Source organism: Mirounga leonina, unplaced genomic scaffold, assembly GCF_011800145.1.
Source record: "Mirounga leonina isolate KUSES-001 unplaced genomic scaffold, KU_Mleo_1.0 Mir_174, whole genome shotgun sequence".
Taxonomy (NCBI): Eukaryota; Metazoa; Chordata; class Mammalia; order Carnivora; family Phocidae; genus Mirounga; species Mirounga leonina.
Window position 1 is genome coordinate 6987905 of NW_023270451.1, and position 14032 is coordinate 7001936.

Here is a 14032-nt window from a genome sequence, read left to right on the forward strand (position 1 = left end):
CTTTGTGGAAAAGGACGCATGGATACCCCTCTCTGACTTTGCTTACTTAAAAACTTGTACAACTGTAGCAAATCTAGGGAGCTAAACACTTAACCATATCTCAAACTATCAGTCTGTCTCAACTCCAGTGAACCAACTCTATCACCCTCTCTCTCTCCCACACACCATTCATTACTTCATGAAAGCACAACTGAAGTGACCTCTAAATACTCTATAAACATGTAATTAAGCGCTACTTTAACCTGCTAGGTTGGGTCTTTTTGACTATCTTTTAAAGGTTAAAGGAATGAGAGCAAAGTCTAATTATCAGCTACAAGTTAAGTAGAAAGTCACCGGGTCATTCCGAAGAGCAGAAACATATTATATAGAGTTTAAATATTAGGCTATAACTATCAGATCAGTATCAGGTGCTATTATCAGATACTATCGTGGCCGTAAGACGAAAGGGAAGGCAAATATGTTTATGTCCGACATTTGTCTCTTTCTTGTTTCCAGATATTACTTACAGTAGCCCTCCACCCACCCATGGGGGTTACATGCCCAAACCGCAGATATTACCGAACCCTGTATAGACTATGTTTTTTCCTATACGTACATACCTATGATAAAGTTTAATTTATAAATTAGGCACAGTGAGAGATTATCAACAGTAATAATAGCATAGAACACTTATAATAATATATTGTATTAAAGTTATGTGAGTGTGGTCCCTCTCTCTTTCAAAACACCTTCTTGTCCTGTACTCACCCTTTGTGTGATGATGTGAGCTGACAAAATGCCCGAGTGATGAGAAGAAGCGAGCGTCATGACCTAGGCACTAGGATTACACTGTGCAGTGTGAGGCTAGGCTATTACTGACCTTCTGGCAATATGTCAGAAGGAGGATTATCTGCTTTCTGACCGTGGTTGACCTCAGGTAGCTGAAACCATGGAAAGCAAAACTGCAGATTAAGCGGGGGCTAGTGTACTCACAAATAAATACAGAAACCAGAGCGGTTTGTTTAGTGCCGTTCTGTGAATCCAAACTGCTCTAAGCTGAAGGGGTTCCCAGTTCCAAAAGGAGACTAACATAGCTAATGCCTGCCATTGTGGGATCATTCAGAAGGTAAACTGAAAAGTTATCCCTGTAGCATAAAGGCCACTTAATTCTGTAATTCATCGTCTATTGTCACCGCCACGTCCATAAGGAGCTGCTCAGAAATCCAGGAAGATTAAAAAGAATACATTCTATCTAATGACAGTTTTATCTAAAATTAATATAGAGGGTTTGAGGAATTGAGAAAATATTTAGGACCAAGGAAGAACTCAAATGTGTCAGGAAAACAGGATCAAAACCAGTAGAATTTTTATCTTTAAAACCAGATTTTTTTTTTTTTTTTTTACTGGCTTATGGTCTCACTGATGCTGATTACGACTAAATATTTTTAAAAATCACTCACCTGAACAACTGCCATTAGTGCAATCTAATATTTGATGAGGACACACTAAGAATGTCCAGCCATAGATGTATTTATTTGGGGCTTTTGGAAGGGGGTCAGTAATGTTGTTATTTCAATCAACACTTTGAGCAGGTCCCGTTTGTTACTCAACCCTGCAGATGGGACACATTCCTCTTGGGAACTGCACAATTTGGGCTTTGCTTTATACCTCAGCAAGGTGTCCACTCCCGGACTGCGAGTGTGCATGCTGAGAATGGAATTATTTAAATAGGCTTTGAATACGATGCTTAACTGCACAAATGCATGAGTTAAACAAAAGGAGCCCAACTGGCCAGCATTTGTTGGCATGTGTTGACGCCTTCCTAGAAAATTGTTTGGTGGATCAGACGTCACTTTATTTTCACGATCTGGGTGGCAGGGGTATGCCAGAGCCGTCCCATGCCCCCTTTCCAACCAGATGCATCACGAGGTGTAGCAAAAGAGGGTGACACGTAGAGTCTCCCCAAAGACTCCGCAACAGCCCCAGATAGGACCTGTTAAGATGCAACGGCTGTTAGCCATGCCGGCCTCCTGGTGCTCCCCCTGCATTTGACCCCAGGGCCGAGGCTCAGGATTTTACATTGAATTGCACATTGAAGAGTCTTTAATAAGGAAGATATACTTAATTTTTTACGAACGTTACTAACTTTTAAGTGAACGATACCCTGGCTTGGGCAAAAATTATGTGGCCTTGAACGTGTGAAACACTATTTTCAGGAAAACTCAAGATTATTAAGAAAAAAATATAGCCTCTTTAAACTTCCTTTACTCATGAAAGAAGGTCATTGGTGTAACTCTTTGTAGTTATTAATTCCATTATTAAAGAGATTTTAGAGATAATAAAACCAGATTTCTAGTGGTAAATTCTAGCAGAATTTTAAGGTATGAGCAAGTTCCAGAACCAGGAAACACTGCCCGTGGTAGGGAATCTTGTGGTGGGATTTTGCCTCATGTGGGCCTTTTAAGAATTCCATCCAGCCTTAAGCATCTAGGGTTTGAAGTCTGTGAAGAAGTCAATTTCCAATGCCCTTCCACTGACCTTGCCGTGTAAAACACTGCCAGATATTAATTGCCCTTGCCCGGGAAGGTGAACTCTGTTATTTATACTTTGTTTTGAAATATATTACATAGTGCCTCTTTCATTGTTTTCAACAAATGCTTCTCCTGTTTTGCTCATGTCCATATTAAAACTGTTTTGTTTCCTGAGCATATACCAAAAGGATGTTAAGGGACAGATAAATAAGGAGAGGTGGGCAGGGTGTCAGTAGGAAGCCAAACTGAGAGTAAATAAGATGGGCTAAAATATTCAGTCATCCTAAATTATAAGACAAAAATTTGCAAGCAGATTGCCATTTAATTTTCTCCCACCTTCCCGGGGAACCTGGCTTGATTTGACATGGAGGTAGGGGGGCACTTCCTGTACAAATGAACTAATAGGAGACGCATCCCGGATGCTTGGCATACAAGCTATCTTGGAGACATCTCTAGCCCGATCTAGAGAAAGGCAAAGAGTTCCTGATACCCTGACCATCTTTAAATGCAGCTAGGAACATGATTCTGGGATCTGTAAGATTATCAATCTCTTCATTCATAGGTAAACGAGCCACCTGCTAAACAATCCACAGTGAAGCCAGGAAACCAGGGTGTCAAGAAGGGTCCCTCTAGGAGTCGGCACTTTCCAGGCTTTTAATATTAGTGAAGCAACAATAGCTAAGAGCTCTGGGAAAATTCGTTGCCGATTTATAAAAATTTGAATCAGGTCAATCTGTTAATCCCGGATTAGGAAACATTTTATGCTGTAGTCAGGACAAAAAATATTCCGAAGACTGTTGCTTCTCTGCTAGGGGCCAACGAGTCCCACTTGTGAGCTAGTGGCAGTTGGGGAACAATCGTGACCTCGCCCAAGTGTTATTCTCCCCACTGAACCCCAAAGCCAGAAGCAAGAGCCCACGTCCAGGGGAGTCTGACTCTGGAAAAGTGAGATGGAATTGTGGCTGGGAGATTAGCAGACAGTGGCAGAGCCATCAGAAGAGTCTGAAGCTGGTTCAGAGACAGCGGGCACTCAGCCCCTTCCTCCTGAGTCTGAAGGGGGTCCCGGGGAAAGCCTGCACAATCTGGTGAAACAGCACATAGTGAAAGCGAACACATCGCTGGCTTATTCCTGAGGCACCCAGGACTTAACTCCTTTACAGGTGGTCAAATTCTTACCTCCCTATCATTTGCTTTATGTTCTTAAGTCTTTTCCCTTCCCTGAAATAGATTAAACCCATACGCAGCTGAGGACAACAGACATTTCCCTTCCCGTGAAAGCAAAGGGGGGAGCTCCGAGTAGAGGGAGCAGGGCTTTCTGGAAATAACACCTGTGGCAGAGGGAAAATATTTGCTTTGCAACTGCGTGAGTGATGAACCCACAGAGTTCTGGGACTTGGAAATTGGGTCTCACTTCATCTTCACCAACACGGGAGGCAGGAGCTGGGAAGCAGATGTTCAGAAAACATTAGAATTATGGAAAAGACCAGTGGGGGTTTTATACACGGAGATGTTCCTGTGGGTTGTTCTGTTTTTCTCCTCTGAGAGAGGGGACACAGCATGGGAACGTGTCTTCATCTCTTTCTTTAATGGCTCAACCTAACCCAGGTTCCCTGTCACACACGAGTCGCAATAAGAAGACAGTGCTGTTCTTATAGGGCATCCTTTTCTCCTGGAAGTTCCAAGTGCCTTATTTACATTAGTTCATGATGTGGAATGGAAGAACCTCATTAGATCATGGTAGGAGGATATAAGGCAAAATGCAGTAAAAAATGCTAACGTTTATTAATGCTTACAAGTCTGTCCACACTTGCCCCTCTCCATACCAGCATTATTCTCTGAGCCACCACCTTCATTGATCCCAGGACATCGGCAGCCATTTCTAACTGCTGAATAACCTACATCCACCCTGACCAGCCTACAGTCAGCTCTCCGGGTGGCCAACTGAGAGGCCTTGGAAAGCAAATCCAGTGATGTCACTCTTCAGCATAAAACCCATTCCAATGACTTCTCACCACACTTAAGATCGAAATTTTTGACATGCTTACAAGACCCTGTAGATGGGCCCCTAGCACGCTCACTGGCTTCATCTCAAACCATGTTCCCTGACCTCTTTCCTCACTACGTTGACCTTTAGCACACTCCTTCCTGCCAAAGGGCCTTTGTCTATGTTCTTCACTTGGGACTCTCTTCAATGTGCTCTTCAGCTTAGTTAGCCCTGACTGATCGATAATTGCTCGTCACTTCTTCAGGAGAGGTTCTCTTAATGTGAAGAACAGATACTTGTATTTGCTAATAAAATCACACTTGTGACTCACATACAATCTCAAAATCAGAAAAGCGCACATAGCGATTTCTACTTTATGGAACTTTCTCTTCTGCCTGTGTCCTGTCCTGTCCCAAACTCTCCTTCTCCCCACCCCCCTCACCTCTCCGAGTCAGAAAAGCCAGGGGAAACTTTACCTATTTTCATGTCCTTGTGGCTGAAGTGGCTGAGGAGGAGCTGGTTGGGCAACAGGACTGTTGGGGGTGGCCGGGCTTGGCTGGGCCAGAGGACTCTGCTGGGCCATCGGGCTCTGCTTCTCTGAGCTGGGCGCCGAGGCTGGGCTGTTGAGCTCTGCAAAGGGGAGCCAAAGTGGCAAATGAAGTCAGGTTGGCATCTGATAAAGGGCAAGAGGTGGCCAGAGGTGGTAACTCTTTGCCACCTCAGAGGACTCAAGGCTTTGGTCATTTCAGTTTCCATTAGACTTTAAGATGGCAGGTTAAACTTATCAATTATCCAATCAAGTTCCAGTACCATTCCCAGAATTAGTATTATGTCATTAGTTATAAGTGTTGCCGAACAAGGTTATAAACAGAGTCTCCTGTCATTTTGTCTGGAGAAAAGATTACGATTTAAAAAAAAAAACCTGTTAAAACAATGAAAAAATAATCCAAAGGAGTTAGCTTTAAAACATATTCCATTTTTCCAGTGTTGCCCCCTGACAGAAAACATTTAAGCCACTACTTTTTGGTTGTAATGACAAGTCCTACTGGTATTCCAAAGTTTGGATAAGGAACTAAATATAACCGAAATAAATGCTTTTCACAATCTTCTCTCTAGTTCCTTGTTAGTCTTATTGTTTAATAACCCCCTGAACTCCATGGTTCTTCAGGAAAAAAAAAGAACATTGGACAGAAGAATGTTCATAAAGTTGTTCTTTGTTAAAACAGCTTCTCGGATTTTCCTGTAATAGCATCACATGTTCAACTGAAATTATCTGTGTATGATGTGATAGAAACAGGACAGACATACTTCAGCCTGGAGAAAATGGAAAAGCGAGTCAGATTTTTAGTGAGCAATCTTGCTTAGAGTTAATTTCTATCGACTATTTTAGACATAATGGTGTCTGCAAATAACAGGTTTTGTTCTATTCTTTTTATTTGGTTGGGTGATCAAAAGGAGGCAATCTATTCCTTTACAAGCCACTCTTCCCCTTTCGTCTCTGACAGCCCAAATTTTAAAATTTCTTTTCCCCTGGAAGTGTTTCTCAGCCTCAGCACTGTTGACATTTTGGGCCAACCCATCCCTCTCCATGGGGGATGCTGCGATCCACTCACCAGTGAGCTCCAGGGACTGCGTTCTGGAACGTCATTAGTGAGTCAACAGCTACAAACCAGTAATGAACCCCCTGTGTTTGGAAACGGTGACTTTATGGTGAATGGGTACTTAGATCCTTGTGGCCCTCAAGGCATGGCTGTGAGTTGTGATGCTCACTACTCTTCAAGCCTCAGGGGGGAGTCCTTATACAGAGAAATTCAAAAGACTAAGTGGGAATTTAAAATTCTTATCAGATGCAACGTTTTCTAAATGAGCTCTCTTTATACCACAAAACTTCCTCAAGCTTTTCAAAAATCAATCTGACTTTGAAGAATCCTCCAGAGCTTAACTGTTAACATGAATACTTTTCTTTTTTCTTGTTCAGATTTGTGACTCTATCATCTCTGTTAAATGGGTTCTGGCTTAATATCATAAAAAAAACAGTACTCCCGGGGTTAACAGGGGATGATTTGAATAACCCAGTGTCTTGGGATTCACACTATTTATCTATAATGTCACACAGCTTGATCCCTGAATGCAACTGGTACTGAGTAAATGGGATCTGCATTTTTGCAAATGTGGAAATAAGACTCCACTTTGGCCACTCTGGCACTCCATGGATGGCAGCCTGGCTCAGGCACTCACCCTCCTGAGGAATGATGCGGAGGGTGACACTGAGACCTGCGTCCTTGATGAGCTTCACGATGTCTGCATGAGGCATGTTGATGATGGACTGGCCGTTCACTGCCAAGATCCGGTCTCCCACTTTCAGTTTTGCACAACGATCTGCGGGACTCCCATCGATGATGCGTCCGATTTTATGGGGCACAGCTAGAACAATCCCCAACAGAATCAGATATCAGGGGTGTTCCCAACACATCTTCTATCTTTGAGTCCCAGCCCCACAGGAAACAATGCGATGGAATAAATCTTCCTTTCATCAGTAAATCTGCCTTTTGAAATCATAATCACACCTATGAAAGGGGGTCCTGTGAGGTCAGAATTTCTAAATTCAGGCCCTGTGCAGTGGAACTGGATGGACCAACTCCAAATACATGGACCAGGGGTTCTCACACTTCCAAGCATCATAATCACCCGAGGATTAAATGTACAGCTCTCTGGGCCTTACCCCAGCCTTGTCCATCAGAATGTCTAGGCAGCAGGTGAGAATCATGAATTTTTAAGAAGCTCCTCAAGACATTTCAAGACATACAAAATTTTGAGAACTGCAGGCATAAACTATTGTGAGCTCATACCATAGAGACAATAATCCACAGTTTCAGAAAGATACGATAAATGCCAAGAATTTAATTTCTACCCTTTTCCATTTTACTGAGAGAAGAAAACAGGGAAGGAAAGAAATCTATATTAACATGGGCTGGCAGCTGGTCAAGAAGCTATGCTCAATCTCCCATCAGTTACTAAGTTTCAGTTTCAAGTTGATGCAATTTTCAAATCTTACCTCTTCTTTCTGATTTACTTTATTAAGTGGTGCTGAGATCTTGCTGATGCCTGATGCATAATATATTTCATCAAATCTAAGACGCCATTACGACCTACTTTTGTTTTAGGGAAAGAAAGGAAAGAGAAAGAAAGAAAGAAAGAAAGAAAGAAAGAAAGAAAGAAAGAAAGAAAGAAAGAAAGAAAGAAAGAAAGAAAGAAAGAAAGAAAGAAAGAAGAAAGAAAGAAAGAAAGAAAGAAAGAAAGAAAGAAAGAAAGAAAGAAAAGAAAGAAAGAAAGAAAGAAAGAAAGAAAGAAAAGAAAGAAAGAAAGAAAGAAGGAAAGAAAGAAAGAAAGAAAGAAGGAAAGAAAGAAAGAAAGAAGGAAAGAAAAGAAAGAAAGAAAGAAAGAAAGAAAGGAAGAAAGAAAGAAAGAAAGGAAGGAAGGAAGGAAGGAAGAAAGAAAGAAGGAAAGAAAAGGAAGAAAGAAGGAAAGAAAGGAAAGATGGAAGAAGAAGAAAGAAAGAAAGAAAGAAAGAAAGAAAGGAAGGAAGGAAGAAAGAAAGAAGGAAAGAAAAGGAAGAAAGAAACAAAGAAAGGAAAGATGAAAGAAGAAGAAGAAAGAAAGAAAGAAAGAAAGAAAGAAAGAAAGAAAGAAAGAAAGAAAGAAAGAAATCAACTCTTCTGATTAAACAATGACACCCCATGGACTGTAAGAGGTTGTATAATTTTTTAGATATTAAAATAAGAAAATGTGCATTGGATTGATCAAATAGGGTATATGCCTCTTTAAAACAATGAAAACTTATTTTCTTTTTTGTTATTTATTTATATATGTAGGGACAGCCAGGTACATGAGGATAAAGATTTTTTAGCAGGTTGACTTCTGTTCACTGTAAATGTGTGAATGCCTGTAAGGATAACTATTTCTGGAGTCGGTATCAATGGCACACAGAGTCCTTTAACGGCCCTCCTGCCCCAAGGAGTTTACAATCTAGAAACCTGTTCCTTTTCCTTTCTCCCTTCTAGACAGGGAGCCGCAGCCAGGAAATCACCTGTCAGTGACTCTGCATTGTTGCTCTCCCCATGGACGTCAGCTACCGATTTATCTGCGTAAAGAGGCAGAGACACTCCACCATTTGTTATGCTCCAGGAATGTCTGTTCCCTGAACTCTCAATCTTATGTATGTGTTAGCGAAAGGCAGAACATCAGCTAATAACCACGGTAAGGAAGGACAATCAGTGAGTCAATGAACCAGCACCTTGAACCTATTTCCATTGTGAAAGGTTATAGATAGCATATGAAAATATTGGCTGAGCCCGTGTTTCTGAAGTCAAACACATCATGTTGGAAGCTCAAACACCTTTTTATCTACCACAGGCAATGGCTTTAATCGAGACCACCTTACTTAAAGCATACTAAAGATCATCTTAGGCTCTCGGGACAAGGTACTTCTCAAGCAGAAATGTAATAAGAACTCATTCATTTAACTTATTTTAAAAAATAAGGTATTGCAAGTTGCTTGGTCTTCTACCATAATGAGAGTGAACATTCGTTCCTGTTTTTGCCCCCTTTCAGTTCAGTACTGCCCTGAACCATCAACACATGACACGGTCTCCCTGGTTTCCCACGTGTCTATTGCTATGTTTCATGTGATCCTTGGAAAGTTACCTGACCTCTCTGAGTTTGTTTTTCAATAGGAAAATTGGAATAATATATCACTGACTTCACAGGATGGTTCCAAGAATCAAATGAGTTGTCCTATGTAAAGTGACTAGGACAGTGCCTGGTGTAAGAATTGATCTGTAAGTTTTCACTTTTCTTTCATTCTTTTTATGACTATTATCTTTTTAATGGTTCTGATATCACTACTGATGTATGTGTGTGCTTGTGTGTAGGTCCCAGCTTGAATTCTTCCTATGTGGCATAAACCCGTCATACTGCTAAAACTGAAGAAATGGTTTGCTTATGATACAACAGTATCTCCTAAGTATCATCCCAGGAAAACAGCTTCATTTGGGAAAGAGAGATGTGTGTGTGTGGGGGATTATATATAGATGTTAGATGAGGGCAAGCGTCCTGTTTGTTTTTCTCTGGTTTTCCAAAAAAGATGTTGCAGGTCTCTGCAGGAAAACACCAGTTTATAAGTAAGAGTTTATTATTCAAAGGGAAATCAGTATAATACAGATGCTCTCATTATCTGCCTCGAGCCTTACATGCGCACACACACACAATTATAACCACATTAATATATATATAATTTTATCCTTAACAGATCATGTGAGATACCCGATGACATTACTACCACATGTTCAGAGTGGAAGAAACCGAGGTATAGTCATTAGCAATTTGCCCAAGGTCACAAAGTCCATCCACGATTTAGAATCCCTGTCTGTCAGATTCCATAGGCTTTGCTCTTTCTTAACCATGGCACCATACCGGGTCTCTTGACTTTGTGGTCTCTTCTCCCCATGCAAGCACTTGCTTCATGAGCACCCAGTGCTTGTATGTGGTGAGTGCAGCCTGCCTCTAAGCAGGGAGGCACAAACACTTCACCAGTGGCCCTCATCCAGGGGAGAGTGGGAGGCAGAAACTTTGCTTGAAGCTGGTTCTTTGTGGCCACTGTCTTTTGATGGGCAGGGCATGAGGAGGAAGGGAGAGGGGAAGGGAGGAAGGGAGAGGAAACTGGACAGCTCCTCAGATCCCTTTTACTTGGGACTTCACATCATGGTGTCATTCCTTTATTTGAAGTCATTTCTTTGGGCATTAGAAATATATTTGAAATGAAATTTAAAAATACACTTTAAAACACATACAGCTGGTATTTGGATGATTTGCTGTTTTGAATCATCCATGCCTCTAATCCCCTCCATTACAGAGGATCATTTAGAATCTACTGGGTATAAAACCCCAAATGTTTCAAAATATAGATTTCACACACACACACACACACACACAATTTTATGAGCTCAACAGCAATAAAAACAAAAACAGTAAGTTATCATTTGTTAATTTCCAGGCACTGTGCTAAGCACTTACTTTAAATCCTTACGGCAACAGTGTGAAGTAGCTATAAAAGTATAATAATCATGTTCATTTTATTGTTAAGAAAACAAAGAAGTGTCAAAGCCAGAATTCAAACCTATGCATATAGCTTGAATCCTTCGGGTTATTCCCTCCTTTTTTTGATACATGCCAGGTTGGAAGCAATTTGAATTATGAGGACTGCGGGAATGGCTGGTAAGATTTAGCTTAGGAAAGTGTGCTACTTGAGATTTTGAGATGAAAGTTTCATTGTAAACAGATTCATTTGCTTATAATGATAACTCTTGGGATCAAGGCCACTTTCACTTCACCATGGCAGGTAGAATAAAAACTAAACTAAAATAATAAAAACTAAAGTGAAATAAGGAAAACTGAAATCAATCTTATGGTAGCCACTTAGAATGATTGAGTGGCTTACATAAAATTTGAGTGAGTACACAACTTAAAAAGGTCTGCCCATAATTGCAAGTATCTGACATAGTTTTGTTAAAATTGTTTTCTATTGGCATTTACTTTAGTAAAAACAGTGCTTGAAACTCCTGGCAGCTGAAGACAGCTTCACGTTTCCTTTACCAGCATTTTCCCTACACATGTAAGGACACTGAACGTTCATGTACAACAAATCATTGACAAGGGTTGTGCTCACAGAGGATTCTCTCTGAAAACAAGATGCAGTTCCATTTGCTCAGTTATCAGGTCTACAGAACTTATGCCCCAAGTGCTTTCTGTGCATTGCTAATGGAATTACAGAGCACGGAAGAGGCCCTGACCTTCGTTTCTATTATTGGGATGAATGGTACTCGTTAATTCTCTCAGAATTGATGACTAAGGGAACTGCCGGAGCATAGTCCATTTAGACAGCATGCCTTCCAGACATCATCTGTCAGGCAGCAACATAAATCAAGCCTTTGGACCAGTCTTCTTGACACAGTGTGCTTAGGATACACAGATATTTGGGAAAAGTTGCAATATGTCATGCGGCTTTGAATATACTGACATTTGGGAAGGAGACAATGTATCATTACTTAGGAATTTCCCCTTTAACTGCAAATCACATAAATTATGGAAAAAGAAACCCATTTTTTTTTCTTTATTTCTTTGTGGGTAAAACACTATGCCACATTTATATTTTATATTATAAAATTTTATATTTTCAATTTCATTTTTTCCTGTAGATGAACTAACTCTGGCACTGCTCAACCATAGCACCCTTGTTTTAGTGGGGCTGTTCAGAGACAGTTGGACTGGATGCTAGGTTTGTTCTAAAGGTCTGGAATCTCTGGGTCTTTGGCCACACTGCTACAGGATGTAATGATCCTCCCTTTTGGCTATTGGTTCTCTTCTGGGACCTTTGTATGGTTTATCCAGGCTCCTTCAGCCATTGGTTAACCAATGAGCTCTTCTTGAGTTCTACCTTGGGTTCATTCCCATAAAGAAGATGAGACTATTGCCTGGATGACTTTTCTTGCTTTGGCAATAGATTCTTTCTGAAATTTTTTGTGATGGATTCTTCCTGAAATTCTCAGCTGCATCTGTGGGAAGGACCCCCACACTTTTTTTCCCCCATGTTTCTTTGTTGTTTTTTATGTATTTTATTTCAGAGAAGGAAAACGTGTGACTCATGTTTATTCATGTTTACACATAATTACTTCCTTGTTAATCGATCCACAAAGTGGAATTGTAGATGGAGGTGGAGGAAAGCACTAGATACAGAAAGTGGATTCTGCATCAATCATGTCAAACTTACAAGCAAGAACTTTCTGAAATGAGTGTGAAAAAAGTAAATACTTTAAAGGCAATCAATAGCCTAAATTCTCATTAGCTCACAATTCCATTAATTTGTGAAGGTTATACAACATGCCATTAGCTTAAAGAGGCAGGGAAGGTTAGTTTTGGTTTAAAATCTGTGACCTGATAGGAAAAGAAATGTGTGTGTGTGTGTGTGTGTGTGTGTGTTCAAGTGGAAGATTCCAGTTGCTTTTCTTAAGATAATCTGTGACAATGATTTACTGTCTAGTTTCAGAATTGTGGCTCGGGGCAAGAGGATCAGTTACTCCATTGACAACACATTTCTGTAGAGCATCATCTTATTAACAGGCCTAGCGTTTGGTGCAGTGTGGAAGACAAAAACAAAACAACACATGGTATCTGGCCCCAAGAAACCCACAGTCTAGTTGGGGAGATTCATATAAGAATACTTACAACACAAAGTAGCCACTCCACGGTAAAGGTAACAGGCAACAAGAGTAGAGAAGAGGTGTGAATTACTGAGTCCACATGTGGACTCAGAGCAGTAAGGAGAAAGGAGGGTCATTCTAGGGAAGAGGGCACATAGTATCCAAGGCTAAATGGCAGCTTTCTTAGTGAAAAACTCGTGGTGGCACACAGGGACCTATCAAATCTATGGAGGGAGAAGAAAGGAGAGATGCTTTTGAGGCGGGGTCCCTCCTACCTTCACAATTCTTGCTTTCCTCCCTGCAATCCCTGATATAATGCCTTTAGCTAGCACCTCTAGATGGACCCTGAACGTACAGGAACAACAGAAGAGTAATCTCAGCAAGCATTCCTACCACTTTAACCCATGGTGAAGAATCCTGTTCTCCTGCCTTCAGAAACCTGAGCTGAGTATTAATTGCTTATTTTCCATGTCTCCTTCCTAGGAGTCCTGGATAAGCATGTTCTATTGTGACACATCCATTCAGCTAGATGTTGTCCCTTCCTGGAGTGTGATGGAGTGGTCCTTTGAAAGAGTTTTTCTTGGTTATCAGGGGGTGAAGATGTGGCAAAAACATGTGTTTGATATTATTAAAAAATTGGCAGTAAAATTAAGAAAAAGCGGACTTGTTTTCCCCTAAAAGCCTGTGGAATTTGATTTCCAAAAATGAAAACATCTTCCCTGACATTCATAGCCAACTGAGTTGCAAGACCCAAAAATCGAGCAGCTGGTGTTTTAAGGACTGCATATTCCAAAAGTGCACTTATTTTCCCCCCTCTCCCAGCACCATTAGTCATTCTCTTGTGGTTGAACAGTTTAGTTACCCTGTAGTTGGTAATAAGCAGATGGTCAGAGGGGAGAATGGGAAGAGAAGCCCATCACTGGCAATTTGGAAGCCCAGCCAAACTCGTGTTTCCAAGGGCAGAAAGCACCGTATAGAAAGTATTAACTATATGGCCAGAAAGAAACACTTGTCAGCTACATCTTACCCCTGTATGCTTTTATTTTGCGCCAATTATAAAACAAACAAACTCATAGCTAAGTACTAAGAATGGATTGGTAATCTAAAGAAAATCGCATTGCATTAGGAATCGTAATTAGCTATAACTTGACTGTTCTATCCCAGAACATGAGACTGGGTTAAAATGGTTTTGTTGTTTGCAAAGACTTGGTGGGCTCATAGCCAGTTTCCCGGTTGTGTGACCTGTGTGTTTGCAAAGACTTGGTGGGCTCAGGGCCAGTTTC

General features: G+C 40.9%; 1 protein-coding gene across 1 annotated transcript in view; it reads right to left on the reverse strand.

Moving 5' to 3' along the window:
- MAGI2 (membrane associated guanylate kinase, WW and PDZ domain containing 2) overlaps positions 1 to 14032 on the reverse strand; it is a 1284239-nt gene that overhangs the window by 55945 nt on the left and 1214262 nt on the right. The window contains exons 17-18 of the mRNA XM_035020443.1: positions 6733 to 6918; positions 4971 to 5124 (exon numbers count right to left, since the gene is read on the reverse strand). Coding sequence (XP_034876334.1) covers positions 4971 to 5124; positions 6733 to 6918 — 340 coding nt within the window. The remainder of the gene's footprint in view (positions 1 to 4970; positions 5125 to 6732; positions 6919 to 14032) is intronic.